The sequence below is a fragment of the Aptenodytes patagonicus genome, chromosome 16 (genome assembly GCF_965638725.1).
Source record: "Aptenodytes patagonicus chromosome 16, bAptPat1.pri.cur, whole genome shotgun sequence".
NCBI lineage: Eukaryota > Metazoa > Chordata > Aves > Sphenisciformes > Spheniscidae > Aptenodytes > Aptenodytes patagonicus.
In genome coordinates this window covers 3,862,469-3,884,443 of record NC_134964.1, presented here as the reverse complement: position 1 = coordinate 3,884,443, position 21,975 = coordinate 3,862,469, and the positions used below count along the sequence as shown (strand labels likewise).

The 21,975-nt window shown below is 38.8% G+C and overlaps 1 protein-coding gene across 4 annotated transcripts in view; it reads left to right on the top strand.

The window, feature by feature from the left end:
• SMURF2 (SMAD specific E3 ubiquitin protein ligase 2) overlaps window positions 1–21,975 on the top strand; it is a 66,410-nt gene that overhangs the window by 30,833 nt on the left and 13,602 nt on the right. For 2 of the 4 annotated variants that reach the window (XR_012996624.1, XM_076353838.1), the window contains exons 4-11: window positions 7,110–7,139; window positions 8,878–9,011; window positions 10,224–10,289; window positions 14,029–14,113; window positions 15,417–15,500; window positions 16,889–17,091; window positions 17,266–17,350; window positions 20,121–20,279. Coding sequence is in view for 3 of the 4 variants with exons in the window: in XM_076353838.1 (XP_076209953.1) it covers window positions 7,110–7,139; window positions 8,878–9,011; window positions 10,224–10,289; window positions 14,029–14,113; window positions 15,417–15,500; window positions 16,889–17,091; window positions 17,266–17,350; window positions 20,121–20,279 (846 nt within the window). In the remaining variant the exon portion in view is untranslated. The remainder of the gene's footprint in view (window positions 1–7,109; window positions 7,140–8,877; window positions 9,012–10,223; window positions 10,290–14,028; window positions 14,114–15,416; window positions 15,501–16,888; window positions 17,092–17,265; window positions 17,351–20,120; window positions 20,280–21,975) is intronic. The other 2 variants (XM_076353839.1, XM_076353840.1) reach the window with 1 other exon arrangement.

Below are 21,975 nucleotides of genomic sequence, written 5' to 3'. Positions count from 1 at the left end.
AATATCCCAGAGTTTATTAGTTTGAGTAAAAAATATGTGTCAAAATACCACTTTCTCATTTCCCTCAAAATCTAAACACTACACTTGGTTTTCTAGTGTTGTCTGCAGCATGCTTTACGTGTACTATAGCGTTATTTTATTGTAATATTTCCATGTTAACACTTCTGTAAAATGAAGCAAATAATTGACAGTATTTCCCTCAAACTGCTCTTCTCTTCATGCTATTTTTGTCTGTTGCAGTGCTACAGTGTCTTTTCTTCTGTGTGCCTCTTGTTCAGTTTTCTCTCCTTCATGTCATTTTCTGTCCCAAATGTTCTTCTCACTATAAATTATTATGTTGTTATCATCAATTGAGCATTTTTCAGTGCTTTTGAGCAATATAATCGGTATGGTATGTATATGTCATGGTTTTCCTCTGTCTTTCTAAAGCACAGAATATTCTGTATAATATGTTATTAAAGTTTTTCTTTTATTCTTTATCTTTTTCCTTGGGATGGAAGATGAGGAAGAGAAGTGAACAATTTTGCCTCATTGTATTCTCCTTTCTTTCTAAGGCATTGTTCTGATCTCTAACTTTTTTTCCCATGGCTCCATTCCCTATCTATATTATCAGAAATTGTTTGAGCATATTTACGTTAGCTTTGGACATCACCAAACCTAGAGCAAATCAAGTATTAGTACACAGAGAATTTCTTGTCCCCCTTTGTCCCAGTGAAGAAAAGCAGCTTGATAGGTCTTTCAGCAGAATGTGGAAGGCCTGGTTTAAAGCGATGTCTTGACCTACTTTGTATTTGAATATCCAAGACTAAATATGTGAGGTCATTGTTCATAATGTTTTAGTGCAGTATACAAAACACTTGCATTACTGCTTAACAAAATATCATTGGCAGTTTAGTGAAATAATAGCACTTTCACTGAGGAATGCTATAGTATTATAGTTTTATTATTCAAACTCGGTCCAAGCTTAGATTCTGCATGTGAGACTGTAATTCATATTCATTAGAAAAATGGATATAAAACAAATTTAAGTTCATGTAGAAGGAATGGCTCTTTTTCATATTTAAAGAATTCTAAGTTAATTTGATTTTTTTGTTATTAAACCTATCAAAATGTTGATTCGTATAGAATACAGATTTCAGACCTCTGCCCTTCCACGCCCTCTCCAAGATTGACCATCTGTTTGTGAAGATCTAGCTTGGACAGGTTTTTTTTTTTCAACAGCAATTAACACTCCATGCAGTGTCCTAACGGTGAAATTCAAGAGTAGATTGCACTGATCTTGCAGCTTGCAGCCACCAAAAATGGAAGGCCTCCTTTCTTCCCTGTTTCAACCCCTTTCCCAATGTACTGAATGCGTTCATGCTGCCCCCCTTGCACTGGCTCCATCTGGCTTCTGGGTAGACGGATTCAATTCACTTAACCCACAGGAAGGTAGCTGGATAGGGGAAAAAACCGTGTGTAATTCTCTGCTGATTAAATGGGTTGCGTTGGGTCGGTAGCAGTGTGCCTGCATTAGCATGTTAGCTTGCATCAAGAGTGAGCTTTTGTAGTGAGTCTCTCGATCATCCCCGCTTGCTGTGTTTTGGCTCCTTCGGGACGAGTACACGAACCTGCCTGCTTTGGATGAAGCTGAACCGCAAGGTGCATCCCCTGAGTACCACCGATGTTCTCCTGCTGCTAACAGGAACTGAAGTTGACAGGATCAGACTAGAGCTAAAGAAAAATCTCTGAAATGCGAGCACGGACTTTTATTTTTGTTTAGTTAGGTGGGCCCATTAATGATCATTAATGCGTAGCTTTACAGGGATAAAAGGAGAGTAAGGTGGAAGGGAAAGTGCCGCCAACATGACTTGAGTGTAAAGCCTTCCTATAACCTTTGTACAGCTAGGGAAGGGATACTTTTGAAAGAGGAATGGTGGGCCCTCATTTGGCCGTTATCTGCTGCTAAATTCTGTGCTGAGAATGTTAACAGTTCCCTGCGTCTTCCCCAGTGGGTATCTGCCAGTCGTGTCTTGGTGTTTGAAGTGCTGTGGTGACAATGCGCGTAAGCAGTTGACAGGAATGGGTTATAAGGGATGCAAAGTGCTCCGTGGGCTAATGACTTGGAGACTTGGCTCCCTTCTGGAGAAGAGAAGGAGCAGAGGACATTGGAAATGAGAGAGGATGTTAATATGCAATGACAGTAATGGAAAAAAAATAGTAAAATCTTTAGAAAAAGTTCCCTTTTGGTTATAATTTTCAAGGAAGGATGAAGAGAAGGTATTTTTATCTTGTTTTATAGAACAAGTCATGCTTGTATCTGGATACTGTAGTTGTCTGAGCTTTGAAGCAAGATTGTGATTGCAGAAACATCATATTATAAAAAGCAGAGATAGAAATGGGTTTCTGGCAGAATATTTTGCTCAGGCGGATTTGGGGCATCTCTTGTTGGATTGTCCCAAGGAATTTAGACCTGCATGAAACATTTTTTGTGTGTGGTTTGTTTTTTTTTCTTTTTTGGAAAGATGATGCCTAAAAAAACTAGGTTTTGTTTAGTTCGGATATTATTTTCAATATAAATTGCTTGTCCTGTAGGCAATACTACTTTGCTTGATTCTGGCAGTTGAATTTGCTGATGACAGAAGTATACGCAGCATTTCTAATCCAAAGTAAAATGTAGCGTTATGTCAGGCCTTGTAATTTGAAAATAATCCTCTCTCTCTCTCTCAAAATCTTCTTCATAATCATTTAACCCCTTTTATTGTCTTACCTTATTCCTTACTCTATGGAAATTTATTTCCATTTATAAATATCAGTCACCTAGTCTTCAGTTCCTATTTAAAACAGCAGTAAAAGATTAGATCTCTTTGATACAACAACTCACTGCCTGGCTTTTATCTTAAGGTAACTCTTAACTCTAATATACCTGGTGCCAGGTCTCAGCTTTTCATCTGCACCAGATATTAAGATAATTAATTCTTACTTTTGAAGGAAAAAAAAAAAAAAGAGAAATAATAGGAATAGTAACCATCCTACTGCTAAGCACCTGATGGCAAACCTCATTGATTACAGGACTTAATCTTTCTTCTCATCCTTTGAAAATAATAGGTTTTTTAAACTTCCTAATGTTTACCCTAACAACACACCATTGCATGGGAACGCTAGACTCTGCCTTATGACGCTTCCACTGTTACAGGAAATGCTTTGCACACCAAGCATAACAGATGGAGTCTCGGTGGCAGCTTGCCTGCTCCTGCCACCACGCAGCGTAGGAAACCAACCACAGGAAGGTGCAGTTATGTAGAATTTTTTAAAAAGAAGAATCCTGCTTTTTTTCTTACTGTGAAGATTTCTGTTGGTTTTTTTAAATGACTGTAATAGGCTTATGTGCAGTAAAACTGTCACTTGGCTGTGTTGGGTTGATTGAAATGTCCCCAGCCTGGAATTTGTATAGCAGGTTAACACTGCTGCTAATTCAGTCTCGTGTATCATGTGGTGGCATATGCAAATGGCACAGTAAGATGGATCTGTTGTGATGTATTTATGCAATAGTGTCTGAATTAAGTTGCTAATTCCAAGGGAATTTTGTGGCTTACTAACCTGATTCAGCATATGTCGTGGTTTAACCCCAGCCAGTAACTAAGCCCCACACAGCTGCTCGCTCACTCCCCCCTGGTGGGACGGGGAGAGAATCAGAAGGGTAAAAGTGAGAAAACTCGTGGGTTGAGATAAAGACAGTTTAATAGGTAAAGCAAAAGCCGCGCAGGCAAGCAAAGCAAAACCAGGAATTCATTCACTCCTTCCCATGGGCAGGCAGGTGTTCAGCCATCTCCAGGAAAGCAGGGCTCCATCACGCGTAACGGTGACTTGGGAAGACAAACGCCATCACTCCAAACGTCCCCCCCTTCCTCCTCCTTCCCCCAGCTTTATATGCTGAGCATGACGCCATATGGTGTGGGATATCCCTTGGGTCAGTTGGGGTCAGCTGTCCCAGCTGTGTCCCCTCCCAGCTCCTTGTGCACCCCCAGCCTCCTCGCTGGTGGGGTGGGGTGAGAGGCAGAAAAGGCCTTGACTCAGTGTCAGCACTGCTCAGCAGTAACGAAAACATGCCTGTGTTATCGACACTGTTTCCAGCACAAATCCAAACCACAGCCCTGTACTAGCTACTATGGAGAAAATTAACTCTATCAGCCAAAACCAGCACAGCATAATAGATATTCTGTTGTATAAGATTTTTTTTAAAAGACTTCTGCAGTGTTATAAAGAACAAAAAAGGTTTTGCTTTTGCCTTACATGGTTCTTAATTCAGATCTTAATGTGAAAGGAAGCAGTTGAATTAGTTAGTTGCTTAGACTCTTCAGCCTAGATGGGTGTGTGTGTGTGGGGGGCAATCTGGGAAGCTTTCCGGAAAGAAATTGCCAAATAGTTGCTGTCTTGATGCAGTTTCATGTCAGTAAAATACCATGCTTGCCCTGGATGTATTCCCCTTCCTTATTTTCAGTCTTGTTTGTGTTTTCCCTATTGTTCAAGTCTTTTCTCAAAGCTTTGAATAACCAGACTTAACACATTTACAGACCTTCAAAGCATTTAAATACTACCTAAACCAGCAGTTCTGAAACTTAACAAATCCCCTTTTTCTCTTCCTTCCCCTTTCTTCTGTTCTGTGATAGCCTAGATCTCTCCTACAGCTTTCCCACGCTCACCTGTGCTCTCTAGCCTACTCCAGCCTTCCCCACCAGCCTCTGCCCTTAAGGCATAGCAAGTCGTATGGCCTATTTATCTCTAAAAGATATTTGTACCTTGATCTCCACCAAAACCTAGTCCTGGTCCCATCTTTACTCTGTGCTCTTCAAATCTGCACCCCCAGGCTCTAGGATGGACTCGTTGCTCTCCTTCTTTGTTATACCTCTGCAATGTAACCTCGCACAACTTCTGCAACTCTTCCTCTGCCCAAAATCTCCTCACTGCAGGTTCTCGTGCTGTTTGGTGCCTTCACATTCCCAAGCCCCTGCGCTGCCCTGGAAGAATCGCCTTTCTCCCCCAAGCCTCCAACTCCACTTTGCCTAGTTATTGCTAATGATCCTGGATTTTTCTCAGGGAGAGAGGGCAACAGCTGTGCTTAATGCTGGTTTAGACAATCCCATCCTAGATTAGACTCCTAAAGAGCCATCAAACAGCTCCTTGCAACAGCTTTGCCTTCTTGACATGGTTGTTTAGACCAGTTTGATGCAGCTGATGCCCTTTGCATTTAGGGTGAAAGCATTTCTGGGTCGTGTTTGGCCTGAATCAGCAGATCTGGCCATTCCAGCTCAAGCGCATCAGGCATACAAGTTTTTGCTGAACTTCTTAGGTGGGTCTGTTAGGAACATCTGGAGTAGAAGCCCACTTTGCTGGCTGTTTGCTTGGTGCGGCTGCTTTTACAGTGTCTTGTGGGTTCCAGCTCAACACTGGGCTGGGGAGGAGAAAGGAGCAGCTGGTCAGTGCCACGTCTGTGCTGTGTTCCCGTCTAAGCCACAGCCTCTGGCTGGTTCTCTTCTGACCATCCCAGAGGCTCAAACACCCTTCAGTTGCTACCAGAGATGAGAGCAATGTCAGGGTGAAGGAAGAGAGAAGAGAAAAAATTGGGATTATTTTTCATTATGTCTCTTTGCACCCTCTTCTCCCCCAATCTGAAAACAGCTGATATCTCAAAGCATAATACTACCATTATATTAGAAAAAATTCAGAAATGGGAAAATGGAGAAACAAACTAAGTAATTTGTCCAGGTCGTAAAAAGAGTCTGTGTGACAGCATGGATTAGAAATAGGGAATTCCTGGCTTCCAAGCCGGAGTTCATACCTCTTGATGTTGCATTTTTCTCTCTTTCTGGAGGGAGTACATCTGGCTTGTGATCAGGAAGAGGTGTGTTTTTTCAGGAATATTTTTTTCCACTTTCTTCATTCTGCTTTTCTTCATTCTGCTTTTCTCTACCAAGCTGAACTCTTCAGGGAAAGTGTATATAATGCCATGGGGATGAAAAGTCACTTGATACCAAACCTTCCTGAGTGGTGTATTGGCTCAGAAGGAGATACCACCTTGGCAAAGATAATTTTATTTGGACAAAGTAACAATTGTCCCTGTGTTTTAAAATTTGATTAAAATGTTTAAGAGGTTTCCAGTATGGCATGTACTTGATTTTTGTTTAGAAGTGAAAGTGCTAAGAGTAGGCATTTTTCTTAAAATTTCCAAACACGCAATTCTTATCCAGAGCCCTAATTTTACAGATTCAGGAAATATGGGAGTTAATAAAATGCATATGGAAATTGAATTTCCAGGTTTCCACTTCATTAATACTAATCCTGTAATCTCTGTTGAAGTACTGAAGCTGTGAAATCAATATTGCTGATTGGGTAGAGTGTAAAAAAAAAAAAAAAAAAAAAAAAAAAAACCACAACAAAAAACACAAAACCCAAAAAAAATCCCCCCCCAAAAACCCTCCAAGAACTTTAATTATGAGGAGGAAGAGAGAGGCATCCAACAAAATGTTTTTTCTTGTGTTTTTTGTTTCTTTTTTTTTTATTTAAACTTATTCACTTTATTTTTTGGAACATTCTTTTTTAATAACAAATAAAATTCCTAGCTCAGGCTTTTATGTTGGAACTTTATTGCCAGATGTTGTAAAACAAATGTAACTTATCCACCAAATGAATTGGAAATGTCAGCTTGTCCTACTGTCACTCTCTAAACGCAACCATGTATTTTCATGCCTGAAATTATGCAGAAATATAGATGAAACATTTTACTATAGAGCCAACTAGCAGTTATGGAACTATTTCTTTTATTCTTTTGGAAAAAAAAAAAGACGGCATTTTCATTTGGAAAACGCAGCTTGTCTTGCTTATTTCCTTTAGATGTGTGAATCAGCCAGGTTTTCTGGTGCAAAAATCAGAGTAGGTTATAGTAGTAATGTAGAAGTCCTCACCTGTTTGGTATGGATGGCTTACTGTCTGCATCTCAACCATGAGAACCTCACCCTCAAACCTTACAGTAATTCTTGGAAACTGTGTTGTATATTCAGCTGTTCTACATATTATTCAAACTGTTCTGTTATGAAATTGTGTTTAACCATATACCTTTGACTTTTTTAAAGCAACAAGGAAAACTGGAAAATTCAAGACAGGTCATGATAAATCTTTATTTTTAAGTGCACCTAACTTGTTCTCATAAGAATTTATTTTAAGTACATGAAACATTGTAGACTGCAACTGTGCACGTGAATACCCATCTTCATCTCTCGTTTCTTTATGCAAAATTGGCATTGTCAAGGTTGTAAGGCCAAAAATCTGACCTATATTATGCAATCAGTTTACTATTCAAAAAACTTTGGGGCTTTTTTGTGTGAAGTTTGTGTTGTGTTTTGTTTGTTTGTGTTTTTTTAAAATGTGCACTGGTTATTTTAAACCATGCTCATGGGTATGTGCCTACAGTTAGGCTTTTCTGTCTTCTACTTCTTGGGTCAGTCCCTGTCTGCAGGTGGGAAAAAGAAGTTGTCAAAGTTCTGCTTTTTGGAAAAGGAAAAATGGGAGAAGTGTTAATTGAGAACTTACCTGATCACAGCTGCAGTTTTAAGCCATGACAGTTAGTTCAATTGTTTGGTTTGCCAACCTTGACAGTATCATTTCTATCTTTATGAAAATATTAAGATGTTTTAAAGTTGATAAAGTCTCAGTCAATGGGGGAGATGTATTTAGACATTGGTTGAGTTTGTTTGATCAGTTTTCCTTCAAAAACAAACAAAAAAGCACTTGGAAATAAACTGCAGAAGGCCAGAATTTGTGGTCTGGGAAGGGAGAACTACAAGCAGTTCTTGGGATCTAAGCCATAGTTACAAATTCATTTTCCTCAACTTTGAAATAGCTGTAATAAATCAGCTATTGCCAATACTGAATTACCTTAGGTGTTTTGAAATTGTCCTCTGAAAGTTTTGAAAACAAAAACTAGCTCACAAAGTAATTGTTTCTGAAGAACAAAGCTTCAAATAAAAAAGCAGAAATAAAATAGCCTACAGTGTCCAGGTTTCCCAAGTCGGTGAAATGCAGATCTAGGTTTTGCAAAGCATTTCCGTAGTAATGCTGCAAGAGGCAGTCCACGTGTGAGCAGGGGGCAGGAGGAGGATGTGGCACATCTCACCTAAATTACTGCATGAACTTTTTGTGATGGGTCACTTTCGTAATAGGTAATGTATGTTATAAACAGGGCCTTTCTGAAGCTTTCTTAATAGTAAATTAGCTTGCCAAAGACTTGTTAACTGCAGATGTGTAACTAGGTTTGCCTTAGATTTTCCCTGAGTGCTCAGAAGAGCTCTAAGTGAGGGTGACTTGCATTGCCGGTGGTTGGAAGAGTAGCCTGAAAAGCAGTGGCAGATGAAGTGCTGCAAAAGGATGCTAAACTGATAGTTTCTGTCCTGGCATTTGAACCGCTCTGCCTGCTAGCGCTGCTCACAAACACGTGCTGCCACGAGCATTGCCATTCTTTTCGGCTAGGCTGAGCATAGGCATGAATCTAAGCATGTTCGTAGCTGCTTGAAGAGATGTGGTCACCGGGCCAGCCCACAGCCTGTTCATGTTACTGGTTTAAACAGATTTTGGTAGCCCTTGGATTCACATGAATGCCTTCCTCCAGAATCAGGATTTTAGATTAGTTTATATTCAAGTAAACTCCTTCATAAGACATGCTTTCATTAAAGTATAATGTGTACATCTTCTCTGAAGATGACTTACTCTCCCTTGGCGATACAGTATGTGTTAGATTTTTAATGTCATGGTTGATAGTCTTTTTTTTCCCCAAGGTGATTTCTGGAGCATCTGCAAAGTATTCAGTAAGTGCCATTCACAGTACTGTTTTTCCACATTTTTCAGATATATCGGGAAGTCAGATTCAATAACAATCAGTGTGTGGAATCACAAGAAAATTCATAAAAAGCAGGGAGCTGGTTTTCTGGGTTGTGTGAGACTTCTTTCAAACGCAATCAACCGCCTTAAAGACACTGGTTGTAAGTAAGCTCAAGACTAGAGTTTCTTCTCTTTCAGGCCAAACTTTCATGCACAGACTTTTGAAAAGTGACAATTAATTGGGTTTTCGGGGGTTTTTTATAAAGCTTCTATATTCCAATTGGTTTGGTAGTTTGTAATGTTGTTTTGTGGCTGAGAATAGCATGAGTAGGTTAGAGAATGTAACTTACCTTTGGCTTTTCAACTTCTTTTGCCCCGTTACCATAGACAGTGGTAACTTCAGTGCCGCAGTCTGGTTGTGGATTGTCAAGACTGAACTTACTGTGTTGGAATTCCAAAGGAAGACAGATTGTAATTACCTTCAAATTATCTTTTTATTACCTTCAAAAATGCAAGTCTTAAGGGGTAAACAAAAGGGTAGATCTATCTTGAAGCCAAATTTGTAGTTTAAAAATTAATGGGCATTCAAAATTAATTAGTAAATTTTGTCATAAGATATTAAGTGCTTTATAACACTTTGAGCACTTTGTATTTACTTTTTCAAAAGTTAATTAACATGTAAGATGCTGTTTTCTCATTATCCTAATAGGTGCCATTTACTTCTGAACAAAATTTGGCACACTGTTTGTGATGGAATAGTGGTGCTTGGTTTTACAGATAATTTAAAAAAAAAAAGAAAGAAAGAAAAAAGTGACATGCTGGTAGAGAAGCATTGTGATTTTTACCTTCAATAACAGGTTCCTTGGTGATAAAGGCATAACCGAAGTTCTCACTTTCAAATATTTGTCAGTAGATCAGTGCTTCAGTGCATTGTGCTTTGCTCAATTTTATTAAGTTCTACCTATTTAGTGCAGAACATGTGGATTGATGCTGCAGGTCAGCTCAGTGCTGTACTAATATGAGTGTTGAACTGGAAGTGCATTATGGCAATGGCTGGTCTTCACAAGGGAAGAGAGTTCAAAATACTTCTTATAATCACTTCAGACATCCAGTCTAGGATAATGTCCTTTCCTATTCATCAAAAGAGCTTTGTGAATGATGTTAAAGCAAAAGTACTCTAGTCCTGTTTTCTGATTTAAAATTATGAAAGAGGAAGTCTTGGCTGAAGATTTTTAGTTTTGCTTCCCTTCCCGCATCTCTTGAAGTCTTAACTATCTTACACTAGGCTGAATTTTGTTCTGATGGTACTCCAATGTGCCTTTCAAAGGCAGCAAAATATTGTATGACTTACGCTTTGTGTCCTTGTTTCGTAGATCAGAGATTGGATCTGTGCAAGCTTGGGCCAAACGACAATGATACTGTTAGAGGACAGATAGTCGGTAAGTAAGGGGTTTTATCTTTTTGTTCTCTTGGAGCTTAGTAGTAGCTATAGAAATACTCTTCCTAGATGTCAGTTTTCTGTATTGAATTTTTTTTTTTTCAAGTTCAGTGTCTAGTGCCAGAGCCATTTGGACCTCAAGCTAGAAGTGTGTATGTAGAGAATTAAAAAAACAAAACAAAACACCCAAACCACCCCAAAAAAACCCAAAACAAAACACCCCAAATATTATCGTACGTGTTGGGACAGATAAGACCATAGATAATATGACATTTATTTAGAAAGTTTTTAATTTCACTGTAAAGAATGGTGACAGTTTGAGCCTGAAGTCCCTGTGAAAAACTGACTACGAATTTCTTGGCTACTGAGAGTTCCAGCAAAGCTGTGCTTCCTGTAGGCTTTGCAAAAGGGTAAAACATCTTGCTGTAACAGGAGTGAGTTGCTGTCTGGAATGACTGAGTCAATTCAGTTTGTGTTTTCACGGGTTATTAACAAGTCTGTCACCAATCTCAGTAACTGTGCTTTGTCATTCTGCTAACTCATAAACCTTAAATAACTTAAGAATTAAAAAGAAGCTGGCAAATTGAAAAGCGAGTATCCACAAACAACTTCATAAACACTCTCTTTTTAGTGCTTTGTAAGTTGTTTCAGAAGGCAGCGTTTCTAGTAGGTCACTTAAGTCAAAAAGTTGGTCTTTATTTTTATGGCAAGATGTTAATGAGAATATTTGGACATGGGGGAAGGAAAAGTGAATTTGCACACTCAGTTTTGTGTTCAGATAATATCCAAGCAGCATTCTTGTTTTGTCAGCCAGGGAAAACTATTGAAATATCAGTCGGCAAATAAGGGCTTCAGTGCATTTGTTTGCTTTCCTCAAAGTGCTCCGTTGAATAATACGTATGACTTTACCTCTTTATGTTGCTTTAACCATTTGTCTAGCATCTGATCTGCAAGTGTTTGCACAGTATTAAGATAAGAGTGAGGTGGCACAGGAGAGTCAAAGGATGGTAGAAATGTGGAGTCCTAAGTGCATTGCTGATACTTCAGACCACTCTTGAATATTAAGTTTTCCATGTGAGCTTGCACAGAAGAGTAAAGGATAAAACGGTCATTTTTCTAGGGTGCGTTATGTTGTCAGCTTGATTTGCTTTTTGGTTTTCCTCCAGTATACTGGTCCCCGATCATCTGTGCTGTATGCACGCGATTTTGTTTGTGGGGTTTCTTTTAAGAGGAAACTGAGCTCAGCTGAGAGGAGAGCTTGTTCAGGGTCTGCTCCAGGCAGCAGAGATCCACTCTGCCCACAGCAGTCCTTCAGGCATGACACTAGCAGGGACTGTACCCTCACACCGTGCCGTGCTCTCATGCTGCCCTCCAGAGTATGCTCCTTGTCATCAATACTTGAGAATGCTAGCATTAATTAAACAAGCCAAAAAACCCACCTCAAAGCAGAAAGGTCTCAAGGCTATTGGGATGCCAGATGGGAAGCCTGAGGCAAATACCGTGCAGTGTGGGCATGGCAAATACACTTCAGAGATAACTAGTCAGCAGTGTGGGCATAAACTAGACTGACCAGTTGGCTTAACCTGATATGATCATGAACAGTGGTATAGCCAAAGCGGCATTAACTCTTTTGGCATGCTGCTGGGGCTGTCCCTCATTAGCAGGAGCTGCTGGGTGGTGCATTGAACCTAGAACATAGAACCTATGTTCTGCTTTGCGCTGCTATCGTCAGAAAGGTCAGGTTTCCTCAGTCATGGCTGTGTTTTAATGCATCCTTGGTAAGATTCCAGAGACTCCTGTATTTTTTTCTTTTTTGGTGAAATTGTTGTTATTAATCTCCTTATATTTTAATCTTTCTTCACTAATGCAATTTTGTTGAATGCGTGAATGAGCCTGAGTAAAACTAGATAATTCCACTGCAGTAGTTACATGGTGGAGATATCTTGGTTAAAAATAAGTAAGAAGATAGAATAAGTTATAAATACACTCTCAGTCCTTCTAATGATAAACTGGCTTAAACTAAGAGGCTATGCAAGATTGGAAAACAATATTAAAATGTAATTGATACTTCAGCAGATGATAACCTAATGAATCAAGTGCACAGTGGGTATGCCTTTATAATTTGGGACAGGGAGCAAGGGGATCTTTATCTTAAATACCTGGGGTTATCTTCAAAGGGGGGAAGAAAAGGGGACACTTGTGAGTAGTGGATGCAAAGGGCACCTGAACTGTGTCTTAATCTTGCAGCTCTCTTCTGTGCCACCATTTTATTTCTGATGTGGCGGTGCAGAAAAAATGAGTCCTTACTCATTACAAAATGAAGCCGTGCACAAATTTTGGTCCTCACATAGGCAAAGAGGAGGTAATTGCCTTTGTTTAGTTTCATTTTTGTCTGTGTGTATTGCTTGCCAAACCTTGCCTACATGCAACAACGTGAACTTGTAATGTGTGGGTTTGTTGCAGAATAAATAGATCATCTATGATTTTGTTTTGGTTGAAATTAAATTTAAAGTGTCTTTCACTGTAAGAAGTTGCTTTGGTAACGTTTAGTGTTTGTGGAAGACTAGGAGTTAATATTGATTAGGAATAAAGCAAGCAGGTACTGCAGGGCTCTCTGGGTTGGTCTGTTGAAGGCCCCAAATCCTAAGCTTCAAAACATGTTGTTGAAAACTTGAACTCTCTAGCAAAATTTGCTAGTAGTACTGCATCTTTTTGTAACTTTGTGATGTTGACAAAAGTTTGGTTGTGTCTAGATTAAGGTCTGTAAGTTTATTCACTTCATAGGACTTGAAGACAATTTTCTAGAGGTACAGTAGTGCCACCTCAAGAAATGTGTGCCACAGCACGTATCTAGCTTTTTAAGTAATCGTTTTATTGTTAAAGGCAAAACAAAACATCAAAAAAACCCCAACCCCACAGGAACACAAGTGTCGTAAATTATCAGATTGGACACTTGCAAATTATGATACTGGGAACAAAAGCTGCCCAAAAAAATCTTTGTTTTCATAATTGTAGTACAAAAGCTTCAGGCATAAATATCCATTACAATGAACCATGTAAAAAATAAAAATTAAAAAAGAAGTAATACAGTTTTGCTGAGGGCTGTAAGGGCTTTCAGGGTGCTGAGCGCTGCTTTGTGTGGGAGTTGCATTTAACTTCTTACCACTGGTGTTTGAAAGTAGCCAATAAACCAAACGTGTAGTGCTGCTAGCAGTTAAGTTCCGCCTGGTTTTGTCTGTGCGTGTACGTGTGTGTGTTGAATCCCACGCGCACACAAAATACATAAGAAGGTGTCGAAAACATGCAGGAATTTCTTATTTTAGGTCTTTCTATTAGCAGTTCTCCCGTTAGCAGCGCAAGCCTGGCGCTAGCACTCTCCCGCTTGCTCTCCCAGCCGTGTGTGAGGTTAGCCACCCTGCTGCTGCCAGACGAGCCACGCAGCTCCGCTGTGTCACAGTCTGTCTCATACGGAGAAAAATTAATGACAGCTTCAGACTTAACTTCTTTTTCTGCCTTAACTTGCATTCCTATTCTTCAAGCTAACTTTTTTGAAGTAGTATGTAGAGAATTATATGTATGAAAACATACACTGTTTCTGTATAACTTTGATTTGTGGGAAGGGAAAAAAATATCCAGAACATGCAGCTTAGTCCTCTAAGTTGTACCATTTCTCTTTCAAATATAACTGTAATTTGCATTCAGATGTCGTATCTTTAATAATTCTTTTATTATCTTAATAGTAAGTCTTCAGTCCAGAGACCGAATAGGCACAGGAGGACAAGTGGTGGATTGCAGTCGGTTATTTGATAATGATTTACCAGACGGGTAAGCTGACATCACTGCGGTGTAAATACAAATACAGCTCATACAACAGACTTTTGCAGTAATGTGAATTCAGTGTACAAATAGGCTAATTTATTTTTATTCTCACACTCTAGAGTTCTACAGTTTTGAATTTAGGAGCAGCAGATAAGCCAGCCAGGCTACACAGAATAGTTAATAGTTTGACTCTTGTCTTGTCTCTTCTTGGAAAACGGGAGGTGGCATAGATGAGTAAATGCGTTAAAAAATACACTCATCTAAGAAGACGTCTTTCAAATTATAGAACTGATAAACTAATATAATGTTAAATCAGCCAGCAAACTGACTTCATCCACATAGTAGTTTTGTAGCAAGGTAGTGGACACACAGGCCTGGCTGTCTTCTGCAGTGCGGTGCAGAGGTATACGCTGTTATGAAAAATGGGTCACTTTTTCTTCTATGTAAATCATAGTGAAGAAAACGTGATTGGAAAAGGTAACGGAGCCTGAGTTCTTGCTGTATTTACCTGCCAAAGGCTGGGTTTAGGATTTTGATTTGTCCCTGTGAGAGTTAATGACATCATTAACACCTAAAACAGTTTTGCGAATACAGAAAAATGCTCTGTTTTAGGTTCTGGTGCTGTCATCAGCTTTTTCAGAGCAAACACAGACCTTCTGAATGTGATTCTTGGCAGGTAAAGACAGGAGAAACTGATTTTTTCAGATGATGAATTTTAAAACATAAATTATCATCTAAGTCCTAAACGGCATTCTTTTGTTAATTTGGAGTCTAGAGAAGTCAAAAACACTTTTGAAAATGCTTTTAAATTTTCACTTCAAAATGTTCCTTGTATAAATATTGCTTACTTAATTGTGTAACTGCAAAGCTATCTGTATAGCCTCATGTATTTTGGAGTGCAAAAGTAATAATAATTAAAAAGTCACGTTATTTGAAGGTGACTTTTTAATGAAAGCAAGTAGTGCGCGAAGATACTATGAAAGCACTTACTAGGATCGGTGGTCAAAAAAGTTAAATGCGTTATTAAACATGATGTTTTCAAGAAGTTTCTTTATATGGCTATTTGGATTTAATTAGAATTCAAATAGTTATTGAACATGAAGGTGTGATGATATGCCTGGTTCCAAGGGAAGGATATGTGAAATCAATTTTGAGTTGAACTCTCAGTTGTTTCCTGTTACCTTGTTCAGCTAAAATGATTCATAATAGTGTAAGTCTTCCTGAGTTGGCATTTATGGTGGAAACATTTTGTGCCCTGGTTTCCTGGAAATACCACTCATTGCCTTATCTCTCAATGTCTGAATTCTAGGTGGGAGGAGCGGAGGACTGCTTCTGGAAGGATCCAGTATTTAAATCATATTACACGAACAACTCAGTGGGAGCGACCAACACGGTAAGAAATGACTGAGGAGACTGTGCATATGATGAAGTTTGCTTGCTGACCAGCGGTGCTGAGCACAAGCGATTCTAAGTGACTCTAACGGGGGATATCCAGCATTCTTCTGAGTCACTCTAGAAACGCTGTATGCTTTTCTTCTCTAACATCCTACTCCTTCAGTCTGTCTAATATTTAACTCAGAAGAATCATTCTGACTAGATTTTTTTCCTCCCCTAATACTAGCATCTTTGTTTTCTTGTAGAGCTGCTATGGTAGAACTCTGTAAATACAGACATTACAATGTGCAGACATCGTAAGGGATGAAGAAAAAAGATCATGAATAGCTGACGGACATTGTCTATGTACATGCTATGACCATGTAATGCAGAAATTTTAAAGCTGATTGTTACAGAGCGTGTTTTGAAATCATTACGATCACCTTTTCTAATAACCATAGATGCGTGTTGCGAAGCTGTTCCTCAAACCAGTTTTGCTGTTACCTGAACTGTAGACAGTGTCAGTGCATATTTTTCAGACTCTTCTGCAGACCGTCTGTGCCTGCAGACTGTCTCTTCCATCCTCAATAAATATTATTCCAGTCTCTGTATGGATATATTTGACTTAAAATAATCTGTACTGTTAACGCTGCCAACTGTGATACATATTTGCGGTGTTCGAGTGAGTGAAGGTACTGAACAGCTTTTTAATTTATCTATCTGTATTTTTCTTGGTATGTTAAAATACCTATTCTAAGCTCTAGACACATTTACAGTAGAAAAACACATGCAAAACGTATAACTTGTTTCGGGGATTTCCTGCATCCTTATCAATCCCCCTTTAACCCATTTTAAGTCCTTTGGAAAGCAGCATTGATATACAAAACCACATAATTCAATGTTTCATCTTGCAGTCAAGCTCTCAAGAGCAACTGTTTTTTATCTTAGCCCTTTTTCACCATCCTCGCCTAATAACCTTCCTTAAAAATTAAAAGGAATGACAAGGCCTGATCGCTTCCTTAGCCGTATGAAGACAAGGTGAGAAAGTCTGGGCTGTATGCTGCTTGTTTAAAAAAGTAAGAAAAAATTTTGCTCTCAGCACTCTGTTTAAGGTGGGAACTGCTCATGTGAGCATTTGATATGGTCTTGATCCTGCAGCATCATATACAAAGTGTCAGGTCAGACCCTAAGATAGGTGAGGAAGTTTACTAATTACTCTGGGATGAACCCAGTGAGCGCAGAACAGAAGCTTTCTGCCCATCATCGAGGTATCCTGCCCAACAAGTTAACTGCTCAGTTCTGCTGTCCACAAAGATTTCCTGAGAGCCCCTAGCTGAAGCTTCCGTAAAACGCGTTGTGTAGCCCTGCGTCCAGTCAGCTGTGCAATTTTCATGTTTTTCCCCACAGGCCAGCATCTGAATACTCCAGTCCAGGCAGACCGCTGAGCTGTTTTGTGGACGAGAACACTCCAATTACAGGAACGAACGGTGCGACCTGCGGGCAGTCGTCGGATCCCCGGCTGGCGGAGAGGAGAGTCAGGTCGCAGAGGCACAGAAATTACATGAGCAGGACACACTTGCACACTCCTCCCGATTTACCTGAAGGATATGGTATGCAAATTAAAAATTTTTAATTGTAGGTCTCCCAAGAAACTGGGAAAATGGGTTGTGTCTTCTCATATGTAAGATCCTTTTGATTCCTTAGTTTGGGGAAATCAGTCTTTGTGAGTGTTTTTTAACTGCATTTTTTATTCTTACAGTTATTAATTAATCTTGATTTCACAGAGCAAAGGACGACTCAGCAAGGTCAGGTCTATTTTCTGCATACTCAGACTGGTGTTAGCACGTGGCACGATCCAAGAGTACCTAGGTAAGAAAATGACGAAAGTATCCTTAAGGTGTCAAATCAAAATAGCTTAACCAGTACTGTCCTCAGAGTTCTCTGTCTGGTATTATATTTCTGACTCTTGGTCCCTAATATATCACTTTAACAAGTAATTAATCAAAATAAGTTAGTCTCTCTTCCTCAGTTCTTCAAATCGTTATTTTAATGCAAAGATTGAGAATCAAGAAATAAATTACGGTGGTGTTTTGAAAACAGGTCTAGTTAACTGATTCTAGATCTTGCATATGAATTATAGCCAAGTCCAGGTTTTAATACTCTGCAAAATAATGAAACAAAAAGAGGGTTCTGAGCACGTGCAAAAATCTAGATTTATTGAGATACTTCAGTGAAAACTGGGTTGGTTTTGTCTTTTAATTCAGGCTCTGGAAGTTAACAAGACCTGAGAAATTGGCAACATATATTTATGAAGAACAAACTTTGTGACAAATAGTCTAGAGAAATGTGATCATTTTTGATGGAGGAGCAGACAAAGGGGAAAACCTGAAAAATCTAGTGGATGCCCCTTGTATGTTTAGACACGCTATTTGTAGTGAACTACATTCTCATCATCAAATTAGCTTAAATTTACTTGTCTGTGGGAATTATTGTCCCATGTTCAGACTACCAAATGTAATTTACTCAAGGAATGGGAAACTTGGTACATTTTGAAGAAACTAATCGGAGACACTGGGTCATCAAAAGCCTGGAAGCTGAAATGGTGAGCTGTGTTTGAAGTGTGAAAGTGCCAGGATGTTGGGCCTTTTTAAAAAAAGGAAGGGAAAAAAAAAAAAGTATTTTTTTCCATTTGAGTGTAGTAGCAAACATCTAAAAATGCACAAGCTTTTTTACGGCAGGCTTCCTGTTGCAGAGCAGAAATGAATGCTTATTTTCTTTATAATGCTCTAACACGGATATTCCTAGAGCAATCATATATGCTTTCAAGCATCTCATTAGCAGTATATAAATGGGAAAGAATTTGGGGGAGAGGGGCAAACAGGTAGAGAAGCTGAGAGAGACTGACCTGTGATTAAAGTACTCAAACTGCTATTTCTGTTGCGGCTATCTCAACACCTAGGAGAAAATAAATCTGAAGTGTCCTTTTAGTTTAGTGTCTTTATTTACACGACACACACGTGTACATATTGCACGCGTGATTATTTCTGATGTGTTTGAAAGGAAAGAAGGATAACAGGGAAATTATTGTTAGCTTCTGATTGTTCTTTCGAAAACCAAGAAATCCTGTTGAAAATGATTGCCTCCTAGAGTCTCTGGATGGTGTTGTAAAATAGTGTGTGTAGTTTGAAATTGGCAGCCAGCATTGGCATTTATGAGAATTGTAGCAACTTTGTCAGTTGCTGCTGGTGTTCATTCCCATGGAAATGGACTTTGGATATCCCGGGAAGGATGAAGTGCCTCATGGCCCTAAGTTCACTGCGTTTTCGAATGATTCTTTTGTTTTTATTACTACTCTTGTGTTACAAGAATATACTTTGCTTTGATGCATTATCTGTATACTTGAGAGTGGGATACAGCTGGCAGTTGTGCGTTAGGAAGTCTGCTCCCACGACTTGTGTATTATACAGAACTAGAAACTAGACTTCTTTAACATATTAAGATCTAATCCTTAAGTTTGCAGTGTAATAGTTTTGTACAAAGTCTAAGTTAGCACTGCTCTTAGGTGTGGCAACAGAAACGGCACGAGTGTCTCTGAGAACAGAATTTGGCTGTTTGCATGAGGATAGAGTTTATGTCATTTCTAAGGAATATTGTATTTTTACGCTAATATGCCACAGTCATTTAGTTAATAAAAATAAGCCCTACAGTTCAGCTGCAGTGTGTATATGGGTAATATCAGCAGAAGTTCAATCCCAGAGCCTTGTATTTCCATTAGTGGCTTCTCAGCCTTTTGAGTCCCTGCAGACGGCATCTTTAGCCATTCTGCCCCTCGGCTCTTTCCTTCCCTCAACTCACATTGTACCAGGAGATCTGAAGACTTACCTCACACTGTCAAGTGCAGCTCTTTTTAAAGGTGTATCTGAGGTGTGAATTATATACATGAAAAATCAGTAAGTGTACATTTTTGAAGAGTAGTATTTGTTTTCAGTGAACCACCGGAATGAATCTACGTCTTCCTAATTTCAGCAGAATTTTCTTGAGACCCATTAAGATATCCCTGCATTGCTCAGTGCAGAGCTGAGTCATCGTTCATATAATATTTTATTTGAAATAGTTTCTTAGAGAGCTGTTTGCTTCCCGCTAGCACTTGGGGTTTTGGGGCAAAACTGCCTGTGGCATACACGCATATCCCATGCGTAATTCTTCATGGAAAGTATAACTCTTCAGAAATATAGTTTTGTTTTGTAGGAGTTTTTAAAGTGTGATTCAGAGTTCCTTACATGACTAATGTTTTAAAAATGTTTTCTGTCAGAATTGGTGTAGAACTGCAATTCCATTTTGGCAAATATGGCGATGGTCTTTATTTTTGTTATAAGCCTGTATTAATTTAACATCTGAAGTTAGTTTGTAAAAATGAAGGTTATTTGATAAGAATTTTTTTCCCCACGGCATGTGTTCTGGGTGTGTGTTTTTTCTTTGGTGGGCTTGCACCTTGGGAGTAGAGATTCCAGCTGAAGAGATCAAATTTCTGAAACAATACATTTTCTCAGACTTGATGGAATTGTTCTGTTACATTTACGCTTGTTTGGCTCGGAGGCCAAATGCTGAGGTATTTTTCATTTTATATTTGTTTTCACAGGGATCTTAGCAACATCAATTGTGAAGAGCTTGGTCCACTGCCTCCTGGATGGGAGATCCGAAATACAGCAACAGGCAGAGTTTATTTTGTTGACCATAACAACAGGACAACACAGTTTACAGATCCACGGCTATCTGCTAACTTGCATTTAGTCTTAAAGTAAGTCTAAAGTCTCCGGCACATGTTGAGTCTAATAGAGGAAAGAAAGTGACTCTTGAGGGGTGCTAGATTTTATATCAAGATGTATTCTGCCATTCAGTAGTATTTAAAGTATAGTAACTGTGTTCTTTAACACACTACCAACTTACTCTGTTACATAACAGAGAAGACAGGTTTGATGGTTCTTGGAAAAAAAAAAACCTCTAGCAGCATTTAGGCAGGAATGTGGCTATTGTGATGCTGGGAGTTGGGGGCAGCAGCGGGGGAAGCAAGTGCTGTCTGGTGGAAAAGATTGGCCCATAAAATTTTTTCTAACAGCAAGAGAGACACTTTCTTTCCTTTTCTTTATACATCATACTACTTTCAGTTATGCACTACTTGTTTTAAATTATGACGTTGCATTCAATAGCCAGGGGTATGAAATACTGATGATATAAGCAAGCGCACAAGTGCCCAGCTATTCTCTTGGAATAAAGGAGAAATAATTCAGCTCCTGTCTTCAGTTTTAAAGTAAGACTAGTTCAGATGTTCTCAAAATAAGACCCCAGTAGTTTAACTCAGATTTTTTACCAAAAGAATAAAATAAAATAGGAACTGTATTTTTTCTGCCTTAGTGTTCTGATATCGCATTTTCATATTACACTTTTAAAAAGAGAAGGGGAAACTCAAAAGGAGTTGTTCTTATTAAACAACTTTTATTAAAGACTCTTGTTTTTATTCCCTAAGTGCTCATTTCACACTGGAGGATTTTCTACTAAAAATGGAAACCAAAAAGGAAGCAAACACTTTTTTTTTTTTTGTGTAGACATGGCTATCAGTTTGTCCGAGCTATTTGAGAGTCTGACTCTATTGTTTCTCCTCCTAACACCTTTAATACTCTTGGGAAACACCTGTAAAGTATTGAGTAGGTGTTAAGTGGAAGAAACAATGAAGAGTTGGTTAGATAGAAAGCCACACAGCCCTGGGCAAGGAGTAGGTAGGAGGAATAGTCCTTTTAAGGAAGTGAATCATTGGGAAGAAAAGCTGAAGGAAAGAATAATGGGAACAAGCACTGAAAAGACAAAATCGAGGAATGGAAAGTAATATCCAGGAGGTCAACATATATTTTGTGTAATACATAAAAGCTGGCTAGCCTTTGCCCAATACACATTTCAACTTAACACTCCAAGAGGGAGAAGAGTCTAAATATTGACAGATATGTATTTTGTTTAGAGAAATCATTGGTTATATACGTGTATATTACAGAACTTCAGTAAGCTCCCATCATCCAGACACTCTTGGTTCTTTTTTTTAATTTAAAACAAAGAAATCACTACTAATTTTAGCTGAATTTACATTGGTAGTTTCAAGTGAACATGATCTTAAAAAAAAAAAAAAACCACTTACTAGTGTGGAGGAACATGTTCATGTTCGGTACACCAAAAGGTTCATTAAATTAATTCAGATTTAGATATTTTGCCCGAAGGAAAACTTCAGACCCTCTTAGCTACAACAGTGCAATTCTTAAACTGTAGAAAATTCAGTTAACTGGACTATATTTGAAAAACTGTCCTTCACAGGTAGGTTTATTTTTAAATGGCAGCAGGGTCATAGTGGCTAGTTCTACATGTATTGTGGAGGGCAGATACATAGCTAGCTTTTTATCTGGAGAATCCAATTTGACTTTCAAGTCCCAGAATCACAGAACCATTCTGCA